At 35.4% G+C, this 13,900-nt stretch overlaps 2 protein-coding genes and 1 pseudogene across 6 annotated transcripts; all 3 read right to left on the bottom strand.

Moving 5' to 3' along the window:
* Positions 1-1,959: 1,959 nt before the first annotated feature.
* Positions 1,960-3,746, bottom strand: LOC100798165 (protein ELC). Its single transcript, XM_003540582.5, has one exon. It carries the CDS (start codon positions 3,561-3,563, stop codon positions 2,346-2,348), a length of 1,218 nt encoding a protein of 405 aa, XP_003540630.1. The 5' UTR covers positions 3,564-3,746; the 3' UTR covers positions 1,960-2,345.
* Positions 3,747-6,653: 2,907 nt separating this feature from the next.
* On the bottom strand, positions 6,654-8,392 carry LOC100797638 (probable calcium-binding protein CML26; annotated as a pseudogene).
* A 671-nt stretch (positions 8,393-9,063) lies between these two features.
* Positions 9,064-13,065, bottom strand: LOC100788480 (ribosomal RNA small subunit methyltransferase NEP1-like). 5 transcript variants are annotated; one of them, NM_001414670.1, is made up of 8 exons: positions 11,456-13,065; positions 11,159-11,251; positions 10,857-11,001; positions 10,656-10,766; positions 10,352-10,434; positions 10,218-10,275; positions 10,055-10,103; positions 9,361-9,962 (listed from the first exon to the last, which is right to left on the bottom strand). In NM_001414670.1, the coding sequence occupies exons 1-7, from the start codon at positions 11,714-11,716 to the stop codon at positions 10,093-10,095; spliced, it is 762 nt and encodes a 253-aa protein (NP_001401599.1). In that variant the 5' UTR covers positions 11,717-13,065; the 3' UTR covers positions 9,361-9,962; positions 10,055-10,092. The 5 variants fall into 5 exon arrangements, with proteins under 5 accessions (NP_001239618.1, NP_001401599.1, NP_001401600.1 ...); XM_041007081.1 differs by having other exon boundaries at positions 9,889-9,962; positions 10,072-10,103; positions 11,456-13,060; NM_001252689.3 differs by lacking the exon at positions 10,055-10,103 and having other exon boundaries at positions 9,064-9,433.
* Between the last annotated feature and the right edge of the window lie 835 nt (positions 13,066-13,900).

Raw genomic sequence — 13,900 nt, 5'->3', positions numbered from 1 at the left:
ATCTAAGTACATGTTTAGATAATCGTGGACATATGAACCAAACTGAGGTTTGCAAAAACATTCCCACCCTTTCTTTTATGTTGCATTTGTATCCAACCATTGGATTTGGTCTTGAAATTTGTGTATAACTTCTTGGACCGCAAATTAAACATGCTCAAAATTGTTGAAATAGTGTCTCATGCTTTATCGAAGGAAGAAGAATTTTTCCACTAAAGACCTATGTGGTACGCTAATCCTGAATTCCTATGTAAGATCCAACACCATAAACTGTTGATTTCCATTGGAAGGTCTATGTCAAGGACGCAAGAAAAAAACTTTAAAGAAGTAACAAAAAAAAAATCTTATTTTATAAAGATCAAAATAGTTATTTAAGCCTTAATTTTATTTCAAGCAATCCAAGAATCAATCAATCAACTCATCATTTTAGTGGTAAAAGCAACTATATGAAGTGAAAACAATTTAGACAAGGAAAACACTTCTCAATCAGTGGGGATGCAGACAAAGGAGTGGCACTGCCATACAAAAAATGAAAGTCTCGTAGAACGGCAAAGGTTTGGTGAATAAAACTTATTTGTCTGCCTCTACCTCTCTTCCAATTTCATTATAGGTACAAACAGTCCCACACAGTCCCACACAGTCCCACAGGGCAATCAATATTTATGCACATACGGCAATCAATTGGAAAGAATAAAAAAAGACCAACATATTTGTCTGTCTCTGCCTCTGTTCCACTGTCATTACAGGTACGAAGGAGAAGGGGAAGGAGGGGGTCATAACATTGTTTGGCCGTGTCTACAATGAACAATCTCTTAATCTGATCTTCCATTTAATTTTATGCAATAGAAGAAAAGTATAATACGAGCAACACATTATTGTAAACACACTTGACTGAAATTCATTTAAAATCACAAAATTCTATAAGTTCTATTCAAAAATAAAATCACAAGTTTTCAATAATTTTTAACCACTAGTAAGGAGTGTATTAGAATGTATTACTAGCACTTTTCATAGTAGAAAGGGTGAAAATAAAATTCCTAGCAAGGAAAATCATTATGAAATGAATTGTGCTTAACTTAGATATAATCCAGGGATCTCTAATTCATACACATATTTTGGCCCCTATAAATGGAAAACGATACATCTGTGTCAAGTTGCATAGCATTGGTCCAGCATCAATATAATCCATTTAACAAAACAAATAAATTCAGCCAAACTAACAATTCAATATTAAAGCGATAATATTTGAGAAATAACAAAGCAAAATTCCCTTTTCTTGAACATGTCAAACTTGGACAGCGTATATGTTCATGAACTCTGAAGCAGCACATTTACATTCCTCTGGTCTAAACAATGGCCAAATACACTACAGGAACTGTACATGCACAATTGAAACAATCAAAACAAATTGTATCTCCATCACACACTTGCATTTGAATGACAGGAATACATTTGAAAGACAATTTCTAATTAAATGACAGTATAAAAACTCTTTACATGCTACAAGAAATGTGCATTCTAGCATCCGAACAATAGCGTTGAGCCTGACACCAAATGCTACAGGCATGATGTAAAGGTTTAACTTTTTTTTTAGAAAAGAAAAAACTTAACCTCCTTAGGGCTGACTTAAACCACTGCTAATTTGAAAGTGTTACTGTTGCGTTGGTCCAAGCCGGTGCTAGCAATGGCATTCAAAGCTAGGGAAGACAATTCTATCCAGACCTTATGGGTAGCCACCAAATTCAAAGAATCCCCCCAACGTTCAATTATTGACAGTCACAAGACAAGTAAACATATACTTTGTCAAATACAAATTACACATGAACCAAAGTGTGCAATTCTTCTCAAACACTTCCCATGTAATAATTTTTTAGAAACAGTCTTGATATTTGACTATTGCATATAAACAATATGAAACATGCCAGGCCAGGCAAAACAATCATAGAAAATAAGAAACACGAAGAAAAAAATATATATCCATGGTAATATACCCATTGTTTTAAAATACAGGGTGGAACAATCTATGATCCATAAGCATGTATACTCTCCTAAACAATAAAACTAAAAAAAAAAAAAGAAAGCTGGAGCTAACAACCCCTCAAACCAAAATTTTCAAGAAAATCATATTATTAAGTCTGTATAAGAACAATGGTACAGCCCCTGTTTAACAATTTCAAAAGTTGTTGAAGGCTGTAATTGTAAGGGTGACCAATTCATGCTATAGACTAGAAGCACAGACTCAAAGTGAAGCAACAAAAATACCAATCATCTGTAGTCCTGTACTCACAATGGCAGATTTCATCATCTGAACCACCCACAAACCAAGCCACATGGCACTGCTGCGAGTCTTAGCTACCATAATGCGGACTCCGGGCAGCCATATTCGCAACCTGAGCCTGCAACTGAGCAGCCCTAACTTTCGTGGCGGTGGCACGATGAAAGAACTGCTCCCTGGACAGCGCCCTCACACTCCTCAAGTACTGATCAAATGGCACAGCACCCACCTGAAGCGCCTTATCCAACGCATAAAGCGTATCCTCAATCGCCAAATCAGCAGCAGTACAGTCAAGCATCTGCTTCGAGAGCACATCCGCACACTCAAAAGCGTCCTCGGGATTCTCCAAACCGGCCATCTTCTTCCCCTGATTATCCCTCAGCCACCCCTCCAAAACATCAGTATTCATCAACACCATCTGCAACTGCTGCTCCAAAGCCTCCATCTCCTCCTGCATCTCCTTCACACCCTTGTTGAGACTCTCCTCGCGTTGTTTCAGCACACCCTGCAAACTAAACAGCTCCTCCATTTCACCCTCCCGGGTCTTCCTCAACGCGGCAACATCTCCATGAACCATCTCCACAAGCTTGTTAATCGCGTTGCGCTTGAAAACCTCAGAAGGATCCTCAGAGGACTGAACCCTAGAAGAAGAGGCAGGGTAAGGAGAAGGAGGGTAAGTCCTCGGAGGAGGGTGGGCATGGGCATGGGCATGGGGATAGCCAGATGAAGATGAAGATGAAGATGATAAATTAGAGGGAGAATTTCCGTAATTGGGAGGAGGATGGGGATTGGGGTTGGGGTTAGGGTTAGGTCTGCGTTGGGAATAAAGAGGAGGGTCGCGGCCGAAGTGGAGGCTGAGATTGAGAATGAGATCGACGAGGTTGGAACTAGGGTAAGTCCAATTCTGCAAATAAGGCACGGAAACCAAACCAGAGGGGTTAACGTGAGGGTGAGGGCGCTTGATGATCATGTCGCGCGTGGGATTCACGTAGACGCAGGGCGGGTGGCGGGGGTAGGATTCCATGAGCCAGATGACGACGGGGATGTTGTAGGTGACGCCTTGGAACGTCATCGGGATGGTGCCGTCGGCCTGGAGGAGGTTGACGGAACGGCCGTCGTTGTGGGTGAACGACGCCGTTTTGGGCTCGAGGGAAGGGAAGGCGGTGGTGAGCGCCACGAGGTGCTGGCGGATGAGCCACTTGGTGTCCTCGGAATAAGGGACCGCGGAGGGGCCGCGCTGGGAGAGGACGGAGTTGAGGAACTGAGTCATCGCCGGCGCCGGTTGGACCATACCGATTCCGATAAGCAGCGGAGAGAGGGATTATGTGAATGAGCTATCTGAGATTGCTTGCAAAGGGAATTGGTTTGCTCGTAAGGGGTTGATGTAACTTTCACTCACGCAATTCAATTTTCTCTCCAATCTCGAACAAACCACTCACTTCTATTTCTTGTTTGTTCGGCTTCAGCTTCCTCCAAAATGGGCTTTCACGCTTTTAATTTATTTAAAATTATAAATTTGATCCCTCATTTTATCTTTAATTTTAAATTTTATCTTTTGATAAAATTATTCATGAATTTTGTCTTTATATTTAATCAAATCATGTAATGTTGGTCTCTCATTCTAAAATTGACCGTTGATCGTTAACAATGACGTTGACTAACACATGTCAACATTTGAGAGATACATCAAACGATTTATGATTTTTAACTCAATGTGGTAAAAAAATTTTTACGATAACCCTAAAACAAACCCTAAAACCTAAAAAAGCCTCATACCACGAAATCTCTAAAATGTTTTGCAGTCTCGCCATCCTCGTCATCGAAGCAAGAGTCTCGTCTTGTTTGAGTGTCGTCCCTAAAATCCACTGTTTAGGTGTCGTCCCTAAACCTCGTCATGGAAAGGAGTTCCTCGTCGTACACCTCAGAGGCCCGAAGGCTCCACTGGTGACATCGTGGACTAAAGATAATCCAGGGAAGCGTTTTAATGGTTATGGTCTATACAAGGTAAGGAATAATGTATATCGTGGAAGTTGTTATGATTTATTTGTTGATTATTTTTGGTTATTTTGGACATGTAGGTTACAGGTATGAAATGGTGTAATTATTTTGAGTGGCATAATTCAGTTGCCAACAGTCGCCAGAAGAGGATCATTGTAGCACTGATGAAGAAGGTTGATGAATTGAACTTGAGGGAAAAAGATTTGCAAACCAAGATCAATGACATGAAGATGAAGGGAAAATTTTTAGGGAATGAATAAAAATAACACCCACCAAAGGTTTTTAGAACAAAACAAAAACAAATGCCAAAATCGGGACCACCACAACAAAAAAAAATTAGCACACGCCCCGTCAAAGACAAAATCGAGACCACACCACCAACGAAGACATAACGGACCACCACAACAAAAAAAAACACTAAACACCTCGTGGACCCCTAAACATCAACACAAATTCATACTGGAAAACACTCTATGGACCACATCAACAAACAAACCCCACAAATGGATCAAAACTATCTGCCATTATAATATAAACAAAACTTCAATAAAATAACCTAACTTACTTGCAAACAAAAGGCATTTCCATCTTCCTACGACAATCAACAGCGACACTTCACGCACACGAACACCACCGTGAACAATCAACGGTGACACCTCATGCACACGAGATTTCCTTTACGGTTCGCGATTCCAATTCTAGATTTTCAGGTCCGCAGTTTCAACTTCGATTTTACCATTTAGGGTTGGGGTAAAAATGTTATTGGGTTAAAAATCACGAACTGTTTGACGTACCTCTCAAACGTTGACACGTGTCAGTCAACGTTAGTTGTTATCGGTCAATATCCATTTTTGGGCTGAGAGACCAACATTGTGTTATTTGATTAAAAATGAGGATAAAATTTGTGAATAATTTCACCGAGAGACAAAATCTGAAATTGGAGACAAAATGAAAGACCAAATTTGTAATTTTGCCTTTAATTTAAACAATCAACTCATTACTTTTTTTTTATTGGTTAAATTTATTTTTGTTAGTCCTTTATTTTATTTTTTAGTTTCAATTTAATTTCTCTTAACTAAAACCTTTAATTTAATTTATGGATTTATTTTTTAAAATTTTTATTTAGCCCTTTTAAAAAATAAATTTTCGTTTAATTTGATCTTTCCGTTAGTTTATAATTAATATGTGAGAAAATAGGTTGTCCATTGATGGGTAAATCATTTTTCCATCATTATCTAATCACAATTTATCATACATGATCAATTTGTTGATTTTTATGATACTTTTACAAAATTTTGTTAACACAAATTTATGATTAAATGTTATTGTAAAACTATTTTATACCGTTAGTATATGATTATTAAATTCTAATAATTTCATAGATGCAGTGAAAAAAAATCACAAAACAATCCTTATTGGTCTAGACTTATTTTTACACCTATAATTAATATAGTAATGATTTTTAATAGTGACAATAATATTTAAAAATTATAAAAATTAAAAGTCCCTTTACAAAAAACCTTTTCTAAAAAAGTTAAATTACTCATTTGATCTCTATAGTTTTATGATTCTTATCTTTTTAGTCCCTATAGTTTGAAAGTAATTTTTTTAGTCCCTATAGTTTACATTTTAATTTTCTTTTAGTCCCTGTAGTTAAAAAGTGTTATTTTTAGTCCTTATAATTTGTATTTTAAGTCTCTTCTAGTCCCTATAGTTTGAAAGTGATATTTTTAGTCTCTATAATTTGTATTTTAATTACCTTTTAGTCCTTACTACAAAAAAATATATAAAAATAATTAGCTACAAATTAGTTATAAATTATCAATTATTTTTTTTATTACAAATTATCTTACGATAAATTAGTTATGAATTACTTGCTAATATTTTTTTAGTTGATTGTAATTGATAATATTACTCATATTTTGATGGTAAATACTAAAATGGAATTAAAATATAAAGTATAAGGATTAAAAAGATCAATTTCAAACTATAGGGACTAAAAGAGAATTAAAATACAAATTATAAGAACTACAAAAATCATTTTCAAAACTATAGGGACTAAAAGAAAATTAAAATATAAACTATAGGGACTAAAAAAATCACTTTCAAATTATAGGGACCAAAAAGGTAAGATTCGTGAAATCATAAAGACCAAATGAGTAATTTAACATTTAAAAAATCATGTTCGATTCCTATTACATAATTACACAAAACTTTAAATTGATTGAGAGTGTGCTTGGATGAGACAATTTTAAATTCTAAGAATTTCAAATGCTCTAATTTAAATTCCTTTATTTCTAAAATTTTGTGTTTGGATTCATTTATTAAAAGTTGAAGCTATCCGTTTCCAACGCGTCCGCACGTGAGAACAAAAACGGCGAAGCTAATGGGTGGAGCCACTGGTGGCGCCGCTGCGATTCTTGGAGGTCGTCATCATCGTCTTGAACTCCTCGAAGTTGATGCAACCGGCGTCATCGCCGTCGACGGACTTGATCATGTCGCGACATTCGTCGAGGAAGCACTTGAGGTCGAGGCGGTTGAGCGCGAGGTGGAGCTTCGCAGCGGAGATGAGGCCGTTTTTGTTGCGGTCGTAGAGATCGAAGGCGTTGTGGAACTCGCCAGATCCACCGTCGGCAGAGGCGTTGGAGCGACAGAAAGCGGCGAACTCCGTGAGGCTGATGAAGCCGTCGTGGTCGGTGTCGAGGTCTTCCATGACGCAGTGAAGGTCCTCCAGAGAGACGTCGAATCCGAGCGATCAGAGCACGCTGTCGAGCTCGTCGGCGGAGATCTTACCGTCGCCGTTGGCGTCGAAGCGGTTGAAGACTGTCTCGAGTTCGTTCATGTCTTCGAAGTACGAAAAGAACTTACTTTTGAGAATTTGTAATTCACTCTATTCAAGATAGAATTTGAAATTTTATTCTTTCAACTTTTAAAATTCTAAAATTTTGAATTTCTTTTACTAAAATATCCAAATAGTTACTTTTAATAAAAAAGAATTTAATTCTCTATAAAAAATATATTACCTAGTTAAATTAACATATCCAAACACTCTCTGAAGAATTTTGATAGGATGTGTTTCAATAGTTTCAATCAATACATAAAAAATCAAATAATTTTGTTGAAGCATGTACAATAATAAAATATTTTGGTGTCATGGATTTTGTGAAATTCAGCTTGTTTCTGTCTATGATTTGAATCCACATTTTGTATTAGGGTATTTTTTTATTTAGTGGTGTATGATTTTAAATATAATAATCATAATACTTAAGTGTTATTTATTTTTTACAATATATTTTATTCTGTTGTTATGGTTCTCATTATAAAGATAATGACATTTTTTAGATAAACATTCTATTTCCCTTTTTATATTAAGATAATAGCATTTTTTAGATAAATTTTGTATTTTCCTTTTTTATAGTCTTTATATGTAGAGATAATTGTATTTTTTCTCTTTTAAATAAAATATTTAAGTATTATTTAATTTTAGTCTTTTTATCTTATGATTTATTATTGTTATTTTAAAGAATACAAATAATTACAATTACAATTAATCAATTTTATTAGTGTTCTCATTTATACCGATTTGATTATATAATTGATTTATGAATTATATATTTATTAACGTCTATCATTGGAGGAAAAATTTGAATACAGAGAGCCTAAATTTCGAGACACAATGACCCTAGTTAACTTCTACATAACAATCCTAGTCAACTTCTTCATCAAGCCTCTTCAACTAAAGCATTATTGACTTGTGAGATTGTATATTGTTTCAATCTCAAAGGCATTAGTCTACCATAATTGTTAAACCCAACAATCTCTCAAAACACGTTGATCATCATTGAAAAGAATTTCAACTATAATGACTAATAGATCTAACTACATGACTCCCTCCCTTAATCACAACAATCCTCATAAAAAGCCTAAATCATACCTTAATGGGAACGGGTTGGTTCCTCACTTTCTTCCCGTATAAGCACACATACTAAGCGGATCCTTAAGTACGTTCATCTTTCTACCATATTCCTTTGGGTCCGAACTGACTTAACCACCATAAAAGTCTTTATAAGTATCCCATCTTATATCTGCTTGCAGGTCTTTCTTGGTGAGGTTAGGCGGCATGCCTGAAACATTTGTAGGAACAATTTCATTTCTTCGTTCTATTTTAAATCTTTAAATCTTTGACAAAAAAACAATAATTTAAGGATTTAAAATAGAATATTCAAATCAACAAAAAAATAAATTTATTTAATTTTAAAAATAGATGAACTTTAAAAACTAAAATAGCACATAATCAAAACATAAAATAAATTTAGAGACAAAATTACACATTATTAAAACTAGAAAGATTAAAAGTATAATTAATTTTTTTCATTTCTTTTGTTCAAATAAAAGTTTAATTTCTTTTGAGATTTTCATTCAATAAACAGAGAGAGAGTTCAGAAGTTTCTCTTGGAAGAGACAAGATTGTGAGCTTACAACAATGTTAATGAATACAAAATTGTTTTTTTAAGAAAAACTGGCGAGTTTGTTATCTCGTCAAGTAGTACCATCTGTGACTGAGTGATTGAGTTAACTAGTGTATAAAACCTTTTCATAACAAAAAAAACTTCCAAGTTGAACTTAAAAACAAAAAGTTTTGAATTTAATAATTTCATAACATTTTAAACTTCAGATTTACTTTTAAATTAAAATTTCTTTATTTGTTGTTCAAAGTTAGTGAAACGAATTTCCAAACTCACCCTACGCATGAGCAAGTTCTGCCATAAAAAATTACTCTAAAACGAAATAATGGTTTGAACAAGGAAAAAAATAGTAACTCCCAAGCAGCGTATCTCAGCGCAGTATAAGCAACATTTAGATTTGGCTTCTATAAGCATCCTTTAACAAAATAATATACTAGTCATATTTAATTTAAGTACTACATTGAAACATCGCTCTGGTCCAGGACATCAATGCCTCAGAAAAAAATTATTTCCTATATCACTGCTAGGCAAGGCCCTATCCCTTGTATTACATAAATTGACTACGGAACTGGTATTACTAAATCGTCTCTCATGCATGAACTGAAGGTGGTGTTAAATCACAAAATCTTCCACTTTCTCTCAAGGGCACCAGTAATCCTTGTAATACAATAAGCAGCACTTAGAGGGTACCCCGAAACTGCAATCAGGAAACACGATGACGTAAGAAATAGAAAATATCCTGACTAGTGCATGTTAAATAAACAATCAGCTGAGGTAGCATTCATGCATATATCCAAGTTTTAACAACAATTTTTTAGGGTAAATGAAAAGGGTCTTGCAAACCAGTGCTTAGTTAAGGAATTAAGAGAGAAAGTATTTTTATTGAGAAAATCATAGGAAAACGTAAAAACGTAAAAAAATTAGGAGCACCACAATTTTACACATCCCAATCAAAATCTTTTTACTTTTAGTTCCTTATCCATAAATTCAGCTCAACTTAAACATGAGCTCTGTTAATGAGAAAGACAGTAATGTTTGGCTTGGAAGAAAACATCCCACTATGGTACTGTATGTGACCATCCTATTATAAAAAGGTAGCTATTTAGTATTCTTCATAAAATGTAATAAAGGAACCAAAGTGGGATACTGCTCAGCTGATCCGTGTATTTGTATTTGCCAATATTATCAAAGCTAGTCTAGTCCAACATTGGCCATTGTTCATAAACCTGCATTTAGTAGTTAAAGTTACAAAGGAAGGCAGATGAGCGAGAACAGGTGCCATAACCAGTTTAAGTTTTGCAAAATTTCATGAACTCACAAGTACAAAGTTCATACATAAAGAGACATGGCAATCAGCTAATACACACCTAAGACAGAAGACACAACAAAAGGAAATCAGCGGAGCCAAAAGTGACAAGCATGAGCATGAATAAAATTACTGAGAAGAGAGTACATAAAAAAGCAAGTATGGATAAACGTACTTGCTACATAATCTTCTGTATAATCTGTCTCAATCTTCCCATGGGCCATTGCTCCTACCTGAAATTAGAATATATTAGCATGTACCTACTTAGACAATAGGTACAGAAATTAAAAGTTGAACTAGTATGAGTACCACAAAGACAAGGTCCATATTGCTGGGAACAGTTGATACATAGTCATCCATATCTACAAGCTTTTCTGAACTATACGATAGACCTGACATTCAAAGGAAACAATCACTTCTATAATTTTGAATATATTGATAAAAGATTATTAAAAGAGAAGATAAACACGGAAGTGAACATAGGATTCAGGAATCCTTCCAATAGTGGTACAAGGAAACAAACACTAGTTTCATTTTCTCTGTATGTCTAAGAAACAAACCCCTTCGAAACAATTTGTGTAACCATGAAATCATCTTCAAAACCACAACACACCTATTTTTCGTGAGTTGATAGGCAAATACTGCGTGACAGGGTTTTTGATGGTTCGGAGAAGTTTCTCGCGCTTGCCAACAGCAGATATGCTCAATTTTTGAAGCAATTCCACTGCAGGATAGTAAAGTTCAGGAGCAACAAATGAGAACTCATTACAACTTCTCACGAGCCAAGGAAATCAAATAACTAATAATGACTTACACATGACACCAGCAAAGCGTTTGAATGTTCTTGGAATACGAACAAAGGGCTTAACCTCTATAAGAACACCTTTTTCAGTCCTTATGTATACCGACCGCAATCTCCCAGCTTTATTTAGTGGGCTATCCAAAATAGATAAAAGGGACTGAAAACAAAACAACACCATGTGACAAAAATAAGATTTTTTTTTAAATTAAAAAAAATTGTGAACCATTTGAACTGCATAACCTCAAATAAGTAATGATTTTGATAGTAAAATTAAGACTAGAGAGTGATGATGATGCATTTGGAAGAAGCTTTACCTGATGAGTAATGTCAGGCCTGTAATCTCCGGGATTCTTGTTATTTTTGCGGAGGAAATTGGCATGGTCGTCGGAGTTTAAGAGCTGATATGTCTGCAGGGTGACAACAGAGAAAAAAAATTGAAGATACAAGGTTGGCTTCGTGGTAAATGGTGAAGGGATAGGTCGTGAGTGTGAGTTCGAATTTCACGGTAACCGAAACTAACATTTAACGATTAAAAAAAAGCAGAGAAAAAGAATTGATTTTGGTAATGAAGAAAGGAAGAGTGAGAAATAGAAGGGAAGGAAGAGAAGTACCTTGCCGACTTTGGCGACTTCCAAAGAAGCTTTTTCTAGAATGAAGATGACGTTGGGTTTGTTGGTGTTGTTCTCACTGGGCGTAATTGGGATACCGCTCAATTCATCCCCCTCTGGTGTTTGTTGCTGTTGTTCTTCTTCTTTGTTGTGCTCCACCTCCACCACAGCTTTTTTTGGTTGCGTTTCTTGGTCTTCTTCGTCGTATTTGGGTTCGGCGTGCTTTCGCTTCCGGCCCCCCTTCACACCGTAAGGTCGCGTCATTGCCTCAATACGCTCAAACCAACTCCAAACACGTCCTAGCTAGGGTTATGCTTTTGTTTCTGCCCTTTTAATCTATGTCTCAATTATTATATAAATAAAAGGATAGAGATGTGAAAAGTCCCAAATGACATCTTATATAGTTGACACTTAGTATAAATAGGGGCAAAATGAGAATTTTCATCTCTATTATATAAAAGGATAGACTGATCCTAAACCCTAAACACTTGATATATATTGTTGGGGTTGGGGTTGGGGTTGGGGTTAGGGTTAGGGTTGGGTCTGCGTTGGGAATAAAGAGGAGGGTCGCGGCCGAAGTGGAGGCTGAAATTGAGAATGAGATCGACGAGAGATTGGAACTAGGGTAAGTCCAATTTAGCAAATAAGGCACGGAAACCAAACCAGAGGGGTTAACGTGAGGGTGAGGGCGCTTGATGATCATGTCGCGCGTGGGATTGACGTAGACGCAGGGCGGGAGGCGGGGGTAGGATTCCGCGAGCCAGATGACGACGGGGACGTTGTAGGTGACGCCTTGGAACGTCATCGGGATGGTGCCGTCGGCCTGGAGGAGGTTGACGGAACGGCCGTCGTTGTGGGTGAACGACGCCGTTTGGGCACGAGGGAAGGGAAGGCAGTGGTGAGCGCCACGAGGTGCTAGCGGATGAACCACTCGGTGTCCTCTGAGTAAGGGACCGCGGAGGGGCCGCGCTGGGAAAGGACGGAGTTGAGGAACTGAGTCATCGCCGGCGCCGGTTGGACCATGCCGATTCCGATAAGCAGCGGAGAGAGGGATTATGTGAATGAGCTATCTGAGATTGCTTGCAAAGGGAATTGGTTTGCTGTAAGGGGTTGATGTAACATTCACTCACGCAAATCAATTTTCTCTCCAATCTCGAACAAACCATGTCACTTCTTTTTCTTGTTTGTGGGCTTCAGCTTCTTCCAAAATGGGCTTTCACGCTTTTAATTCAAACAATCAACTCAATACTTTTTTTTATCTTATGGTTTTCTTAATATTTTTATTGGCTAAATTTATTTTTGTTAGTCCTTTATTTTATTTTTTAGTTTTAATTTAATTCCTCTTAACAAAAACCTTCAATTTAATTTATGGATTTTTTAAAAATTTTTATTTAGCCTTTTTTTAAAATAAATTTTAGTTTAATTTGATCTTTCTGGTAGTTTATCATTCAATATAAAAAGAAAAGGGATTTATTCCAAAATAATCATTCGGAAATGGGAGGCTAGTAAAGGAATATCTGTGTCCGCTGGAGTATTTTGGAAGATATAGGATATAAATGCACAACAAGAGATTCTAGGCCCAAGAGGACTACACCAGTGTCCTTTGACGGATTCCTTTGAGTACAAGTGGACCTAGACAGACTATAAATTAGTAAGATAAATTCATTTGTTCTCTTGTAAGGATTGCAAAAAAAAAAAAAAAGATTAACATACATTAATCAATTAGATAGAAAGTAAATTAAGTGGAAAGAGTGAGATTGATGAATCTCTATAATTTCTAAGGTAATTTTAGAAAAATAATATAAAGGATGTGAATTTAACATCTAAGAAATTTAATATTATCAAGTAAATTAACTGGCTTTATTAAATGGATGTGGATTAAATAAAAAAATCTTATGTTTAGATACGGTGATAATACTATGTTTTGAAAATCTTTGAGGTGTTTATTTTGTGGTTTAAATTATATTTTTAGAATAATATTTTTGGGAGTACTATTATAAGAAATACTATTATTCTCAAAGTAAATACTTATCATATTTTTGAATATTTTAAATTAATTTAATTTAAGAATAAAAACATTTTTAAAAATGAGATACAATAAGACAAGAGTAAGAAGTTATGTATTGTATAAATAATTTTATATTTTCATTTAATTATAGATTATCGTATTTTTTTTATATCATGATATTGACCACCAATGAATATGTTTTAAATAATTGAATCACTCTATGAATATGTTTTAAATAAACTAGTATTCTTTTGTCAAACTTTCAGTATGCATTGCACTAAAAATCTCTTTATCAATCAGCTAGAATCATGAAATGACCAATATAAACTATCTATTAAGTGAATAAATTTGTTTCGAGAAGGATTTGAAGTCGATGGAATTATATGTATACGTTGTTGAATTGTAATTTTTTTTATATACTTTAATAAATTTAAGCAGTT

This window comes from Glycine max, chromosome 12, assembly GCF_000004515.6.
Source record: "Glycine max cultivar Williams 82 chromosome 12, Glycine_max_v4.0, whole genome shotgun sequence".
In the NCBI taxonomy this organism is placed as follows: Eukaryota; Viridiplantae; Streptophyta; class Magnoliopsida; order Fabales; family Fabaceae; genus Glycine; species Glycine max.
The sequence above is the reverse complement of the archived record's forward strand: the minus strand, read 5'-3'. Positions and strand labels throughout refer to the sequence as shown.

Excerpts from the sequence above, each read along its gene's own strand:
- LOC100798165 (XM_003540582.5), bottom strand. The coding sequence starts at position 3,563 with ATGGTCCAACCGGCGCCGGCGATGACTCAGTTCCTCAACTCCGTCCTC.
- LOC100788480 (NM_001252689.3), bottom strand. The coding sequence starts at position 11,716 with ATGACGCGACCTTACGGTGTGAAGGGGGGCCGGAAGCGAAAGCACGCC. Across the intron at positions 11,252-11,455 it reads AAGTCGCCAAAGTCGGCAAG|ACATATCAGCTCTTAAACTC; the intron begins GTACTTCTCTTC and ends GTCACCCTGCAG. Across the intron at positions 10,276-10,351 it reads ATATGGACCTTGTCTTTGTG|GTAGGAGCAATGGCCCATGG; the intron begins GTACTCATACTA and ends TTCTAATTTCAG.